General features: G+C 44.5%; 1 protein-coding gene and 1 long non-coding RNA gene across 2 annotated transcripts in view; one reads left to right on the top strand and one right to left on the bottom strand.

Moving 5' to 3' along the window:
• The window catches only part of LOC127042742 (uncharacterized), a 17,935-nt gene extending 5,730 nt beyond the window's left edge, over nucleotides 1-12,205 (top strand). Inside the window, exons 2-3 of the long non-coding RNA XR_007772043.1 lie at nucleotides 7,914-8,023; nucleotides 12,070-12,205. This is a non-coding gene — a long non-coding RNA (uncharacterized LOC127042742). The remainder of the gene's footprint in view (nucleotides 1-7,913; nucleotides 8,024-12,069) is intronic.
• LOC127042286 (glioma pathogenesis-related protein 1-like) lies at nucleotides 6,967-17,028 on the bottom strand. Its single transcript, XM_050935849.1, has 6 exons — nucleotides 16,755-17,028; nucleotides 15,563-15,808; nucleotides 12,246-12,358; nucleotides 10,023-10,105; nucleotides 8,988-9,014; nucleotides 6,967-8,891 (listed from the first exon to the last, which is right to left on the bottom strand). Exons 1-6 carry the CDS (start codon nucleotides 16,932-16,934, stop codon nucleotides 8,644-8,646), a joined length of 897 nt encoding a protein of 298 aa, XP_050791806.1. The 5' UTR covers nucleotides 16,935-17,028; the 3' UTR covers nucleotides 6,967-8,643.

Below are 17,028 nucleotides of genomic sequence, written 5' to 3'. Positions count from 1 at the left end.
AAGGGGTGGGGTGGGGAGAGGAATGTTTCAGTCACAGATTTCTATATGTCCTGTTATCATACTCAGCTTCCTGTCTGGAGTGCTGTGCAATGAGTGATGGAGGTTGCATCACTAAAATGCATGGTGATGGAGGTTGAGTGCAGTGGGTCAGGGTTGTAGTTTGCAGAGCTGGGTGGTGAAGCTACAGGTGTTGGAGGCAGCTAGTGGCGATAAGAATCCGGATGTGGGGGAAAGTGGGTTGGAGGTGACATGAGGGGACAAGGGAAAGAGTTTTGGGACAAGGGCTGCTAGGTGGGGGGGAACACGGTAGTGCTCCACCTGCATTGCTTCGAGTGCCTGTATTGAGTCTGCTTGGCGTTCCATAATGCTTAGCAGCCGCTCCGTGCTTTGGTGCCAGCAATCTGCATTCTGCTGGTGGACCCTCCTTTCACTCTCCCATCACTCATGCGCTTTTTGATTTTCATTAAGGGACTACTGCATTACCTCATTACTGCATTACTTTGCTTCTGCGTGGCCTCTTCCTAGTTCTTTGGAGTCTTTCGGACGGTGATAACAAGGATGGCTGAGATCTCAAGGTTGCATCTGTAAAGGCAAAATGCAACACTTAACAAAGGCAGCATTGTTCCCACCAGACAGAGGAATGATTCCCCTGTACTTAAAGACAAGCACAGTCTACACAATAGCAGAATTTGCCCATCCCAAAGCGAGTGCACATTACCCACGGGAGCCCCAAAATGGTGAGTAAGCACAGGGTCAAGGGGGACTGATTGTTTCACGGGCGTACTGTCCTCTGGGTTTCTGTGCCTTGGGGAGAGCTAACAGCTGCACAAGGCCCCTATACTGAACGCTCTCCCCACATTTTCCACAGGAGTTCGTCCTGGAAGATATCTCACTGCTGAGGGTGACCTGGGAAGCAAGGGAGGATCTACTACAATGCAGCTTCTGCCCTGGCCCATATGCAGCTTGTCTGTGTGCAGCAATGGTCCCCCTACCTGTCACAGCGCAGTGGCACAGACATGTTAGCCTGATTGGGACTAGGAGCACAGTAGTTCTCCCAAGGAACCTGTGCAAGCGGATTGCCCAGCTTCTTCATGAGACCTTTGAAGAGATCACTGACGCCAATTACCATGATGTGAGAGATCACGTCAACGCCCTATCCTGCATCTAGGCATGCATGCAGCCCTAACCCTCCTCGCCTCAAGAGCCTGCACTGAACAACTTCCTTCCCAAAATAAAAGCCATTTACTGGACACCTCCTCTGGTGTTTGTCTATTCCCAATCACCAGCCGCTGCGCTTGAGAACAGTTCCTGGCTGGATGCATATAGGGATGCCGGGCTGTCTCCCATCTCTTCAGCACCCTTGCTCCTGCTTTCCTCCTCCTTCTCCTGCCTCATTGAACTGGGCTCTGAAGTGTCCATGGTGGTCCTGGGAGTGGAGGTGAGATCACCCCCAAGTATTGCGTCCAGCTCTTTGTAGAAATGGCAGGTCATGGGGGCAGCACAGGAGCGGTGGTTTGCCTCACAGGCTTTGTGGTAGACATTCCGCAGCTCCTTCACTTTTACCCTGCACTGGAGTGCATCCCGGTCCTGGTACCTTTCCATCATGTCCCTTGATATCTGCCTGAAGGTATGTTAACTCCTATGGCTGGAGCTCAGCTGGGACTGGACAGCTTCCTCCCCACAAACACTGATGAGGTCCACCACCTCACCATTACTCCGTACTGGGGATCGCCAGGCGTGTGGAGACAGGGTCACCTGGAAAGATTCACTGAGAGCACTCCATGCCTTGCTGAGCAAATAGGAAGGGGATTTTCAAAATTCTCAGATAATTTAAAGGACGGGTCTCACGTTTGGTCACCAGAGGGCAGAGCAGTAGAGTTCAAAGTTCTGACCAGAGTGACAAGAACAGGCACTGTGGGGCAATTCTGGAGACTGATCAGAGAGCATTAACAGACCAAGGTGTCCACACTGGTGCTGTGGTGCTCCAGCTGGGGCGCAGCAAACGTTATTCCACTCGCTGAGGTGGAGTACCAGGAGCGCTCCAGCCACGGAGTCCGGGCACTCTATGTGCCTTGTCATTGTGGACGCATCATGAGTTAGAGAGTATTAAAGCAGCCTTGGGCACCCTAACTTGCAAGTGTAGCCAAGCCCTTAGACTCAGCAGTTGAAGGGAAAAGAGGGTGGGTTGTGGAATACTCACAGACAACATATCAACAACTGCTGTTATGTACAGAGAGATACCTAACTTCCCTTTCTGCTTAGAGTGGTTGTCTGTATGTGTTCCACTCCTAGTGACTCTGAAGCACTAGTCAGTCAATGGTGGGGGGTACTTGGAGTCTAACTAAATAAAGATTGTGGGTAAGCCCTGCCAAAACTGCATCAGATTGATATTCGTCTATGACCAAATGCTTGTGAGGTTAGGTATGGTCTTCCGGGTATTTGTTTTTTATGTCTGTCAGCTCTAGGACTGATTCTAAAAGAAGCTGCAGCTGTGTGTGCTCTGGCAGAGGGTGGTTTACTCTTCCCAGGATGTTTTAGATTTATCACACATCCTAATGCAATCTGACACCCACAGGCGACACGTTATGACTGGGATAGGAGGGAGGGAGAGGCATGCAGGATCACTGTGCCTGGCCAGATTTCTGCCAGGGTTTGCTGGCCCCAATCAGTCATGTGGTGCGGCAGGGCCCCCTCTCTGCGTGTTTCACAGGTTGACTGTGCACTGCATGATGAAGTACTTCATTTGGTTTGTTTTAAACCTGCTGCCTATTAATTTCATTGGGTGAACCCTGGATATTGTGGTATGTGAAGAGGTAAATAACACTTCCTTATTCACTTTCTCCACACCAGTCATGATTTTTATTGACCTCTATCAATCCCTCTTTAGTCATCTCTTCTGTAACTTGAACAGTCCCAGTCTTATTAATCTCCTGCTATGGAAGCTATTCCATACCCCTAATCATCTTTGTTGCCCTTCTCTGTACTTTTTCTGATTCTAATATATCGTTTTTGAGATGGAGTGATCAGAACTATACACAGTATTCAATGAGTGGGTGTACCATGAATTTATATAGTGGCATTATGATATTTACTGTTTTATTATCTATCCCTTTCCTAATGGTTCCTAAGATACTGTTAGCTTTTTTTGACTGCTGTTGCGCATTGAGCAGATGCTTTCAGAGAACTATCCATGATGGCTCTAAGATCTCTTGCTTAAGTGGTCATAACACTGGCAGACCAGGTGCCAGCTCATGTCAAGGCCTCTAGGCCTCACTGAACATTGACAAATACATAGCTGGAAGCCAGTCTGGCTCAATTGTGGGTTTGTATTGTTAAAATAGATATTAGAGTTATAAGAATGTGTTTGGACTTTATGAAGTGCTTGTGAGTTGTTTCATATGTTAATCTCACTTATAATATCTGTATCCCATTGTCACACTGTCTAGAGTAGTTCATGACTGTGAATGCCTACCTCTGGGCAGAGATTAAAAAACAGGGCAGACACCCCAAACTGGTGGTGTGTTTTATTAGATTTCACCAACCCAGTAACAAATGTGAACTTTTGCATCACTATAACAGTCTTACCATGGAGTTACAGACAATCCCCTTAGAAGTCTATCCTGCCACCCAGACAAACTGGACTTCGGGGTAAATGGCCTCTTACACCAAAAATCACACTATATTCAGGTTGCTCCCGGTCCTAAGAGACCAGTCATTTACCCTAGATCAGTTAGTACTCTAGATCTTACACCAAAGCTAACACCTGTAGTTTTATTACAGGATTGGCTATCTAAAGGTTTATTACCCTTTTGTTTCCTATCTTTTAACTATCAGAGGGATAGCCGTGTTAGTCTGGATCTGTAAAAGCAGCAAAGAATCCTGTGGCACCTTATAGACTAATAGACGTTTTGGAGCATGAGCTTTCGTGGGTGAATACCCACTTCCTCAGATGCATGTAATGGAAATTTCCAGGGGCAGGTATATATATGCTAGCAAGCAAGCTAGAGATAACGAGGTCAGTTCAATCAGGAAGGGTGAGGCCCCGTTCTAGCAGTTGAGGTGTGAAAACCAAGAGAGGAGAAACAATTATAGAACAGGGCCTCACCCTCCCTGATTGAACTGACCTCATTATCTCTAGCTTGCTTGCTAGCATATATATACCTGCCCCTGGAAATTTCCATTACATGCATCTGAGGAAGTGGGTATTCACCCACGAAAGCTCATGCTCCAAAACGTCTGTTAGTCTATAAGGTGCCACAGGATTCTTTGCTGCTTTTATCTTTTAACTAGTTGCTGATACAGGAGAAGACATTGCCTCTTATCCCATGACTCCTTACTTTGCTTCAGAGCCTTTGGTGATGGACCTTGACAAAAGTTTTCTGAAAGGCCTAGTACATAATATCCACTGGATCACCCATGTCCATGTTTATCACCCTCAAGAGTTCTAATAGATCGAGGCATGATTTTCCCTTTACAAAAGCCATGCTGACTCTTCTTCAATGCACCATATTCCTCTCTGTGCCTGATAATTGTGTTTTTTACTATAGTTTCAACCAATTTGCCTGGTATTGAAGTTAGGCTTACCAGCCTGTAATTGCCAGGATTGCCTCCGGAGCCTTTTAAAAAAATCAGCATTACATTTAGCTATCCAGTTAGTAGTTCTGCAATTTCACATTTGAGTTCCTTCAGAACTCTTAGGTGAATACCATCTGGTCCTGGTGACTTATTACTGCTTAAATTATTAGCTTGTTCTAAAATTTCCTCTATTGCCATCTTAATCTGAGACAGTTCTTCAGATTTGTCACCTAAAAATAATGGGTCAGGTGTGGGAATCTCCCTCACATCCTTTGCAGTGAAACTTGATGCAAAGAATTAATTAGCTACTCTACAATGGTCTTAAGTGCTTCTTTAGTAACTCAATCATCCAGTAGCCCCACTGACTGTTTGGCAGGCTTCCTGCTTCTGATCTACTTTAAAAAAATTGCTGTTAGTTGTCATCTTTTGCTAACTGCTCTTCAAATTCTTTTTACCAGGGGCTGAGGAGGAAAATCCTCCTTCCTCCTGCAGTGGTGGAGCAGTCCTTATTGGAGTTTGGAGGTAGTGCATTGGAGAAGGCTTCCAGACTGGTACTGAGGATGCCTTTGGTACAAACATCTCTGACGCCTATGAAGCCAGCATAAAGATTCAGAAAAAGTAGAGGTGGCCAAATCCTCTGGTGCCATAAAGCTCGGCAACAATTATTGGGGTGCTGAGACAAACCACAACCACATTGGTACTGGAGTTGGTGGCATGCGGGTGATATGTGCCAAAAGCATTTGTGATGAGGTAGATGTGCTACCTATCAATTCTGGGAGTCCCCTGAGCGATCCCAAAGGGTCTGGATGCCACCAATTCCAAGTGTCCAGCTGCTAAGTCCTTTCAGACACCAGAGGGGTGACAGATTGGCTTTGTGCTGCCTTTTTAGCAGAAGTAGAGGAGATTTATCCCTTTTCTTTTAGGAACATCCTTACATAGAGATCCATTCCGACACATCTGTGCAGGGATTTACCCCTCTCTTGGAATGAGATAAAGGAACAACCAGCAAGGTAGTAGGGGAGTCCTTCAGAGAGGCAGCAACAGCCTTGGAGGTTGAATAAACAACTGCTGGAGTGCTCTTATTTGAAAAGTGCTGAGGACTAGATGGCTCCTGCCTGCTTCCAGGTTCTGAGGCAGGCCTCACTTATTTGTCCAGGAGACACAGTTTTAATCTGCTAAATCCATGGATGCTAGTTCTTTCAGTAAAATCTCTAAGAACTGCATTTGTTCTTAACATGTCCCTGTCTGAAGCAAAATAAACAAATTGAATGTTCATTGCTGAGGGGTTTAACCACCTCAAACAACAAACAATATGTAAGCCCGGGAGACTTCTGGCCCCACATGGAGCTAATTCCTGGTACTGGATGAGGAAAATGAAGAGAAAAATGTTCACCTTAATTAAAAGTGAATGTACACAACATTATCAACTAGTTACAAAAAACTAAATGAGAAGAAGTGTAAGTGCAAGAGACTGGATGCTGCTAACTGGCTCCATCTCATAGCCAGGTGGTAAGATGAAATTGAGGGTTGGTTAGTTGCTTTGCCCCTGTTATGCTCTTGGATGGGGGACTCCAGGGCAGGAAGGGTGTAGTCATAGCCTGGTGGACATGGCTGACTAAAGTGTTCCAATCTCCAGCACAGTTGGTGCATGGGCACCAGAAGTGGAATACATACAAAGTGCTTGAAGAATTTCAGGTGCTAAAACAAATTATATTTTAAAAATGAATGGGGTTTTATTTAGGTTTCTGATGTAAAGTCTTTTTGTATATCATTTTCTGAAACTGACAGATTAACCACTATAAAGGGACTTGTGTGTGCAAATATAACTTTTAAATCTCTTCATTGTTCAGTATCCAGATATGTGAACAGGCTTATTAGTGGACGTGGTGCATTAAGAGTAAATAGTGGGAGAAGAGAGTTGAATCCATCAGAACTTTGAGTGACGAGTCTTCCCCAAAAATGTTAGGCTCCGCTCTCCAGGATGGACTCTTCCTCTTAGCTCACTTTTTCCACCCCATTCTATTCCTCTTCCCCCAAGGTTGAACATTAGGAATGCATTGTCATCTTTACATTTTGAATTTCCAGGCTTTCCATGGTATATCACACAACCTAAAGTTAAAGTTCCAGTTTTTCTATTTACTAATGGCATATGCCGGAGTTTTCAAATCTGCATCTATCCAACCTACAATCCAATAAAGGCCACTTCCCCACTGTTATGTGCTCTCTCACACTCCTCACTAACACAAGTATCTTTTTCCCTGAGGCTAATGATACTACCTCTCAAGACAGATAGTGCTATAGGAGGCAAAATATCTGGCAGCAAAATCAAAATACTAAGAATTAAAATGCAAAAATAACTTTTAGTGTAAAGTGATTAAAAGGCTAAAGATAATAAATGGCAGATTTTCTTTATTATATATGAAAGCAATATATGACAAACACAACTAAACTGTTTTTGTAGCTGTGTGATTGTCATTCTTATTTCAGAGATGTAGCAGTAACAATTCATGAGTATCTTCAATGGATTCATAGAGTCCAAGGTGAGAAGAGATCATTGGGACCTCCCATATAAAACAGCCAACCATATAACTCCCCAAAATAATTCCCAGAACACAGCTTTTAGAAAAACACCCAATCTTGATTTAAAAATTGTCAGTGATAGAGACTCCACCATGAACCTTGGTTTTCTCTCTGACTGGCAAAGTATCAATTTACAGCCAATAAAAAATAAATATTCCTTTTTTCAGGGTAATATCAAACTCTGCATTTCCCTGCTGCAGACAGTTAACTGAACAATGCTTTAGCTGTATCTATATTTTTGAAGGGCAATATTGATTATCATTAATTTTATGATCCTTGAGAATATTTGCACCATAGGCTCAGCATGAGAAGTGCAGCCAAATGTCATACTACAGAGCACAATCTGATTGCCTTGGGGGTTAGGGAGGAATTTTTCTCTTGGGATAAAGCATTGCACAATCAGCCAGGCACATAATGGGTTATTTTTCTGTAAATAATTGGATATGGGCCATTGCCAGAGTCCTAATAAAAGACCATTAAAGTCTAGTCTGGTATCACAAAAGAACACTGGGCCTGCAATGTGGTGGCTTACATTTTAGGTGAGTAAAGTCATGTGTAGCCCATTTGGTATGTAATTCAGTGTTTATTGTGTATTAAATAGATACCTCTCCTGCTCTTTCCCTGCCCCGACCTCCTCAATTAGAACTGCAGGGACTTGGGGGGTTATTTTAATCCAAGCTAGTTGCTAGTTTAATGTCAAATCCAACCCATTGGTAATAAGTCTTTTAAGGCCTCTCTTTGTCCTACCTCTGCTGCAGTCCCACTTGTGCCCTTGTGCTGAATCAACATTTCTGGAAGCAGCACCAGAGTGACTGAGCAGAGGCTGCCAAGTGTGCAAGACAAGAGCCTCATGGCAGTGCTGACAGAGGTAGGATGGACATTTATTAAAACCTTATGTATGGAAAAACAGCTTGAGGGCAGAAATAGAAGGTAAGAGGGGAGTTCCCATTATTCTATAACCCAGTGTTTCCCAAACTTGGGACGCTGCTTGTGTAGGGAAAGCCCCTGGCAGGCTGGGCTGGTTTGTTTAGCTGCCCCGCTGGCAGGTTCAGCCGATCGCAGTGCTCCCTGGCCGTGGTTCGCTGTTGTGGGTCAATGGGAGCTGCTGGAAGTGGTGGCCAGTTTGTCCCTTGGCCCGCGCCACTTCCCGCAGCCCCCATTGGCCTGGAGCAGCAAACTGGGGTAATTCTCATGATGTGTTTAAGGGACATCATTACTTGACAATGGTGATGGTTAGGAGAAGGCTGTTATAATGAAATGTCTAAAGCTGTCACCTTCTGGCCTTAAATTCTAAGGTGTTTCTTAGGGAAAAGAATGGACATCAAAGAGGTACACCTGGGGTGCAGAGAGGTACAAAATCTCTGGCTTTGATTGAATAGTTAACATGCACACCTCCTCCTCCTCCTTGTCCCAAACAACCATGAGCAGCCCAGGAAAACTGGCTGGTACTAATGCTTATGTACACTGACAATAGGAGGCAAATGGAGATTACTCATATATAAATATCTGGGGATACTGCCATTGTACTAGGAAGACAGCACCAAAAATCAGTAACACAAACAATAGCCTTACTACTAAAACAGTAATACAGTATTGGTCACATGAGGAGCGTGGAGGGTTGGGGTGTGGAGCACCGGAGGGGTTGGGGTGTGGAGCACCAGAGGGGTTGGGGTGTGGAGCACCAGAGGGGTTGGGGTGTGGAGGTATGTCCCAGTCTGGATACCAACTGGAGTAACCTAGAAAACAAAAAGGAGATAATGTATTTATCAAGCCATGTGATATGTAGAAGACTCTAAATAATTCAAGTAACAATATAAGATTGTGATACATACTTTTCAATGTCTCACGTTCTGGATTTTCTGGTGAGAGATGAGAAAGAAATGTAAATATGGCTATTGTTCAGCTTTATTTATCAATGAAAAATGGATAGCCCACTGGTGCTGATGATATTCTGAATAACAGTCTGGGATTTGTGTTTTCTCCCTGTCTGGACAGCAGGTAATACTTAAGGAGCCTCCTCAATTTTATAAGAGTGCTAAAGTACGAAGACCAACAACTGCAAATTTCTACAGAGATTTGTTGAGTTAAAATGTGGTCATCACCCACTTTCAGCCAAAGTGGCAGGGAATTGAGCCAGATCACTCAGCAAATCATATAAAGCAACCCATGATGTGAAAGGCATAAGAGAAGAGCAGCAAATGCCATTTAGATGACTAACTCACTGACTGCATCTGCACTCACACCCCAGATGTCCTACAAAAATGACCTGTGTCAACAAAACTGTATCCCCAGCTGAGGGGTATCTAAAAGTTTGGCACTGACTGTGAACTGATTTAAAAAAAAATAGTGTAAGATGCAGTAAATAAAATTGGTATCACAGAGATGAGGGAAACCGCAAATATAAAAGGTGGAATTTATTGTTTTAAAAAGGTCCTGGCTTTACATAACTTTAGGAAGTGCAGTAAGGGCAGACATTTGTGCTGAAAACCCCCACTGGGCAGGGTGTGGGGGAAGCATTTAGCACAGAAACAATTTTCATTAACGGCTGAATCCTGTACATGGATCTGACTGGGCATAACTCATGGAAGTCAGTCATACTCTATATCAGAACGGTGGATATATTTGCAGGATCTAGCCTTAAATGTTTGAAAATTCTTTTCACATTCTGTGAAATGTTTCTGGTAATCCCTTGATGCAACAGTCTGTGACATCAGATGCCATGGATTGCAAAACATGCCAGCAGGATTTCACAGCCAGGAAACAAAAATCTAAAGATTTAGGTATTTGTGTGGTTGGAGCACTTCTGAGCCTGGTTAGTGTGATTTTGCTTTCCATAGAATGCCCTTAGCAGATTCCCTTACACTTACCACAGAGCTTGTCCACACACTTTTCACCATTGCAGTCGCTACATGCTGCTCCTGTTTTATAAGGCTGTGTTGGATAATTCCCACTGCAAAGCAGAAAAATGTGTAATCTTTTGGGGGAAGAATTTAAATACATCATGCGATTTGAACTGTTACAATCATAGACTCATAGACTCCAGGACTGGAAGGGACCTTGAGAGGTCATCGAGTCCAGTCCCCTGCCCTTGTGGCAGGACCAAATACTGTCTAGATCATCCCTAATAGACATTTATCTAACCTACTCTTAAATATCTCCAGAGACGGAGATTCCACAACTTCCCTAGGCAATCTATTCCAGTGTTTAACTACCCTGACAGTTAAGAACTTTTTCCTAATGTCCAACCTAAATCTCCCTTGCTGCTAAGAGTATTCTGGGGGGCGGGGGAGGGGAAGCCCTGAACCCAGAAATATGTAACTTTCTAAAACAATTGATTTTTATTTTTTAAAATTCTTTTGGTCCAGACTATGAATCTCTCACTCGCATTGGGGGCTACTCACATAACTCATCCTATTTAAATCAATGGGACTTCCTAGAAAGCAATGTGCTATTCAGGGTCTGGGAATCTGGCTCTGCATTATTATAGCCTGTTTTATTTAAAGAACTTATACCACAGTTCTGGAAGACAGTACCTTGAGGGTATTTCTTTAATGGAAATTATCTTATTTCTGGAGTCTGAATTTACAGTAGCTGCAAAGTTTGAGTGGGGCTGTAGCAGGATTGCAGTGCTAGCCTGCTGGAGAACTGCTCCCTTTTCCCCCAATTTTGGCTGGCTTTGGGTTACAATTCACTTCAGTATTGAATGCTGGGCAATGAAACATGTTATCTTTATTGTATGAGTAAAGGGCATCAGCATTGTACTTGGCATGCCCTGATAGACTGGGTCACCTTACACTGAATCTCACTTGCTAAGAAGTGGGTAGGGATGCCAAATCCCAGTGAAAATGAGAGGGACAATGACAGGTGTTCTCAGCTGATGATCAAGTATCAGAGGGGTAGCCGTGTTAGTCTGGATCTGTAAAAGCAGCAAAGAATCCTGTGGCACCTTATAGACTAACAGATGTTTTGGAGCATGAGCTTTCGTGGGTGAATACCCACTTCCTCAGATGCAAGATGAGGCTTGCCAATTACAGAACCAGTTTCTCCTCTCTTGGTTTTCACACCTCAACTGCTAGAACAGGGCCTCATCCTCCCTGATTGAACTGACCTCGTTATCTCTAGCTTGCTTGCGAGCATATATATACCTGCCCCTGGAAATTTCCATTACATGCATCTGAGGAAGTGGGTATTCACCCACGAAAGCTCATGCTCCAAAATGTCTGTTAGTCTATAAGGTGCCACAGGATTCTTTGCTGCTTCAGCTGATGATGTGCACTCTACCCAAAGGGTCTTATATACACCATTTGATCCTTCCCTCCCCACTCCAGTGTTTAAAGACAGAAATGACCAGACTCAATTGAAAGTCCTTGTTTCTGTTCAGTGGTTACTACGGCTGACATTCTTGATGAGCTGTTCTAGTGGCTTAGTCTTATGTTTGGTGTGGGAACAGTGTTGTGGTGAAAGACCACAGAGGCAGCAGCTGAGAGGTTCCCTGTTACCCAGTGAAATCACTAAAAGCAGGGCTGGCCCTCAGAATGCAGCAGCAGTGAGCCGCAAGTGAGCAGCAAGCGGCGGCAGAGGGGAGCAGTGGTGGAGATAAGTGACAGCAGCAGCGGAGTGTACCTGCAGATATGACCACGCTGGTAGAGGTGGTAGCAGCAGGCTCCCTTTTCAGGGGTGGGATGTGTAAACCTACGTGAAAGCACCTCTGAATTCTGGGTCCTCTAAGGACTCCTGACTATGAGTGGGATGAGACTAAAAACTGAGTGATTTTAAGATGGTAAGAACATTAGGTCCGTTTAAAACTGGTTTTTGCTTGTCTGTTTTTATCAACACCTAATTATTATCAATGTCTAAAACAGCTGGGAAAAAGGAGAACTATGTTGAAGATTCAATGCTCCTGTTCATTCATAGGTACAAGAGAGCTACTGATACACAGCTGAGATCGCCAACAAATCTTCCAGCAAAATCAAAGAAGCACAAATGTGACATTCCTGAGATTTGAGTTGAAGCAGAAGCTGCTCTCCCCACAGCTTTTCAATTAAACATACAAAACACCTGCTCTGGGATCTTTTAAAATATCAACTTACGCTGGTGCATAGTTGCAAACAAAATGTGCTCCATTGGTGAGTCCTTTGAAACCTGTAACTCTAGCACAGAACTGAACTGCACAGCCAACTTTGTAACTTGTGGCCCAAACAACCTAAAAAGAAAACCAAAATACATTAAACTTTTTCAGGACTACCCAGAGACTGCAATTACGATATTCAACAAGAAACAAGTAATTGAAGGTGTGTGTGTTTTGTAACAGCAACCACAGAAGCATTAGTCACAGCCTAGGGAGCCATTGAGATGAAGAATTCCTGGATTTACTATTTGGTTTGTGATTTTGTTATATTGGAATCTTTCTTAGGCCAGGTCCACACTACAGCGTTAAATCGATTTAAACAGCGTTAAATCGATTTAACGCTGTACCTGTCCACACTACAAGGCACTTAAAATCGATTTTAAGGGGTCTTAAAATCAATTTCTGTACTCCGGCTAAACGAAAGGAGTAACCCTAAAATCGATATTACTAAATCGATTTAGGGTTAGTGTGGACAGAAATTGAAGTTATTGGTCCCATTCTTTTACTGAGCTACCCAGAGTGCACCGCTCCGGATATCAATGGTAGCCTGGGACCATGGACGCACACCACCGAAGTAATGTGCCCTAGTGTGGACGCGTAAAATCGATTTTATAAAATCTGTTTTATAAAATTGATTTTATTAATTTCGATTTTACTCTGTAGTGTGGACATGGCCTTAGACTCAGATCATCCCCCTCCTGCAGAAAAATCCCCCAGGCTTGTGAGGACAAGGGAGAAAAATCTAAATATCCTCTCACTGAGTTCTCCCTAGATCAGTCTGTCAGAGCATGCCTCCTTCCCCCTCCATGGCAGGTTCAATGCCAGAACCAGCCATCTCATGGATCTCTCGCTCAGGCCTGGTCTATACTATGCGTTTAAACCGATTTTAGCAGCGTTAAACCGATTTAACGCTGCACCCGTCCACACAACGAGGCCCTTTATATCGATATAAAGGGCTCTTTAAAACCAGTTTCTGTACTCCTCCCCGATGAGAGGAGTAGCGCTGAAATCGGTATTACCATATCGGATTAGGGTCAGTGTGGCCGCAAATCAACAGTATTGGCCTCCGGCCGGTATCCCACAGTGCACCATTGTGTGCTCTGGACAGCAATCCGAACTCGGATGCACTGGCCAGGTAAACAGGAAAAGCCCCGCGAACTTTTGAATTTCATTTCCTGTTTGCCCAGCGTGGAGCTCTGATCAGCATGGGTGGCGATGCAGTCCCAAATCCAAAAAGAGCTCCAGCATGGGCTGTACGGGAGATACTGGATCTGATCACTGTATGGGGAGACAAATCTGTTCTATCACAGCTCCGTTACAGAAGACGAAATGAGAAAGCATTTGAAAAAGTCTCCAGGCTATGATAGACAGAGGCCACAGCACAGTGCTGTGTGACAAGCGTAACAGAAAGCAAATGGACGCTCATGGAGGGAAGGAGGGGGTATGAGGACTCCAGCTATCCCACAGTCCCCGCAGTCGCCGAAAAGCATTTGCATTCTTGGCTGAGCTCCGAATGCCCGTAGGGTCAAACACATTGTCCAGGGTGTTTCAGGGTATATGTCATCAATTTACCCCCTGCCTGCTCCCCCCCCCCCATGAAAGAAAAGGGAAAAAAATTGTTTCTTGATGAGCTGTTCTAGTGGCTTAGTCTTATGTTTGGTGTAGGAACAGCGTTGTGGTGAATTTATACCACAGTTCTGGAAGACAGTACCTTGACTTTTTTATATGTCACCCTATGTCTACTGCATGCTGCTGGCAGACGCGGTGCTGTGATAATGAATAGCAGCATCCTCTCCCCTCCCGTCCCCTCTCTGGTGGCAGATGGTACAATATGACTGCTATCCATCGTCATCATCAGCCCGTGAGTGCTCCTGGCTGGCCTCAGGTGAGGTCGGCCGGGGGTGCCTGGGTAAAAATAGGAACGATTCCCGGTCATTCCTGGTAGATGGTACAGAACGGCTGGTAACGTACTCATCATAGCAACTGGGGGCTGAGCTCCATCAGCCCTCACCCTTTCATGTCTAAAGAAAAGATTCTGTACTGCCTGGACTATCATAGCAGCTGGAGGCTGCCTCCCCTTCATTTTATCTCACTAAAAAGTCAGTGTTTCTTATTCCTGCATTATTTATTACTTCATCCCACAAATGGGGAACATTGCCACGGTAGCCCAGAAAGGTTGGGAGAGAAGGGAATCAACGGGTGGGGTTGTTGCAGGAGCACCCCCCGTGAATGGCATGCAGCTCATCATTTCTGCAGAATCTGACACGGAGCGGCTGTGCTCTCTGGTTCTCTGATGCACTGGCTCTCTAGTACACTTGCCCCATATTCTAGGCAGGACTGACTCTATTTTTAAATAAACCATAAAGGAGGGATTAACTCAGGGAGTCATTCCCATTTTTGTCTTTGTGCCCTCGGCCAACCTCAGCTAAGGCCAGCCAGGAGCACCCATGACAGCAGCAGATGGTACAGAACAACTGATAACTGTCATCTCATCGCCAATTTACAATGGCACAGCAGATGGTACAATAGGGATGGTAACCATCTCTGCTACCTTGCAATGGCAAATGAATGCTTCTGTGTAGCGCTGCGGTACCGCCTCTGTCAGCGGCATCCAGTACACATACGGTGACAGTGACAAAAGGCAAAACGGGCTCCCTGGTTGTCATGCTATGGTGTCTGCCAGGGCAGTCCAGGGGAAAAGGGTGTGAAATGATTGTCTGCTGTTGCTTTCATGGAGGAAGGAATGAGTGACGACATTTACCCAGAATCACCCGCGACACTGTTTTTGCACCATCATGCATTGGGATCTCAACCCAGAATTCCAATGGGCGGGGGAGACTGTGGGAACTATGGGATAGCTACGGGATAGCTACCCACAGTGCAACGCTCCGGAAATCGACGCTTGCCTCGGTATATGGACGCACACTGCTGAATTAATGTGCTTAGTGTGGCCGCGTGCACTCGACTTTATACAATCTGTTTTACAAAACCGGTTTATGTAAAATCGGAATAATCCCGTAGTGTAGACATACCCCCAGAGAGGCAGAGGAATATCTGCATGGAGGTGCTCTCTCTCCACACTAAAACCAAGGCCAGTCGGTCTCTTGCTGCACAGCACCCTCCTGACTCTGTCTCTTTTTCTTTTTTTTGGCATAAAGTTCTCCTAACCCACACTTTGTAAATCACAATTTTGTAAGTGATTTAGGCAAAATGTGTGTCTTTTTCTCTTCAAAGACCCCAACCCATTTGAAATTAAGATAGAGGAAACAGAAGAATCACCTGGGTGTAATGGCCACACTTTCTTGTACAATAGCGGGTCTCAAAATTGTAGTCTGTGACTTCATTATACCAGCTGTGGATAGCTGCATTCACAGAGAAGAGAGAGAGAGAGCCAGTCCAGATGTTTTCTCCAACTGGAGTAAAGTTAGGGTGCATTTTTCCTGGTACTGTAAGGTAGACATTATGATCAAAGTGGCATCGCTTTGCCCATGCTTTGGCACTCTTAGCTAAAGCAGAGTCCCAGGACTGCAGAATGAAAAAGATATGAAAACTACTTGAAATGCAATGACTTGCACAAACTCAAAACGTCTTTAACAGAAACATTTCTCTTAATCCTTCCTACCTTCCAGGTCTATGATCTTGGACTCCTCTGCTTGTCTCCCTGCCTCACATCCAGTCTTCCTTAAAATCCTGTCACTCGTTCCCTTTCACTACAAAATCCCCTCTTTCCTGCCTGTCCCTCATATATTGAAAGACATTTAATATTTGTGCACTCATCTCTGATGTGCTGTCAAGCTATGACAATCTGAATGGGAGAAATTCTAAGTGTCTTATTGAAACACGCTGCAAATTCTGTCCTTCATAACTGAACTAATTTAAGGCAGCTTTTAAACAGTAAGGGCTCAGTCATGAGCTCAGCTGTGCACCTGCACAGCGATTAGGGGTCATAAGAAGCCTCTTCACCTTCTCAAGCTACTCACTCATCAGACTGTGTGTGTGGCTGCGACAGGACAGTAGCTGCTGTCACCAGGGGGAGGAGTTGCTGGGCAGGGGAAAGAAGTGGGAAGAGCCTTAATTTTGATACTTCAGCATGCTGTCCCACACACTTGAGCCAGGATAGTGGGGGAACTAAGCTCTGCCAGTATCACAAGGACACGCAAAGTCTATTTGGTCTCTCTCTTTCTCCTGAAACAGCACAACAATGCAATGCCCTCCTGACTCAGGCAGGACTGCAACTTGGCAATCCAGTCTTAAATGAAGGACTCACCTTCCAAATGAGGAAGACTGAACAAGTCTGTACCCAGCTGTAATCATTAATTGCTTTTTTTTTTTTTTTTTTTGGTATTTACTGTGAACTACTAACAAGTAGCTAAAATATTCACAGAACTAGTCAGAATAGTACAAGGCAAATGTGTTAATTCAACAGCACAATCCAATTTCCATTACAACTAGATGGTGACGGTCTCCTTACCATGTGAAGCATGTTTCTGGCTGGTGGATTCACCTTGGACCGAAAGTTGTTATGAGCATTCACGCACTCCTTAATAAACTGTGTGTCTTCTATATCAGGCAAAGTATTTGACTTATAAAAATAACAGGAACTTAAAAGGTCTAGTAATAGCAGAACACCAAGGAACAATCTGACTTTCATGATTCTCAATTGTTGTTTTTGATTTCTCTCAAAACCCTGTAAGAAGAATCTCTTAGGTGGATATGGTGCTGTTTGCCTCCCACATAGCACTCTG

This window comes from Gopherus flavomarginatus, chromosome 1 (assembly GCF_025201925.1).
Source record: "Gopherus flavomarginatus isolate rGopFla2 chromosome 1, rGopFla2.mat.asm, whole genome shotgun sequence".
NCBI classification, from domain to species: domain Eukaryota; kingdom Metazoa; phylum Chordata; order Testudines; family Testudinidae; genus Gopherus; species Gopherus flavomarginatus.
The sequence above is the reverse complement of the archived record's forward strand: the minus strand, read 5'-3'. Positions and strand labels throughout refer to the sequence as shown.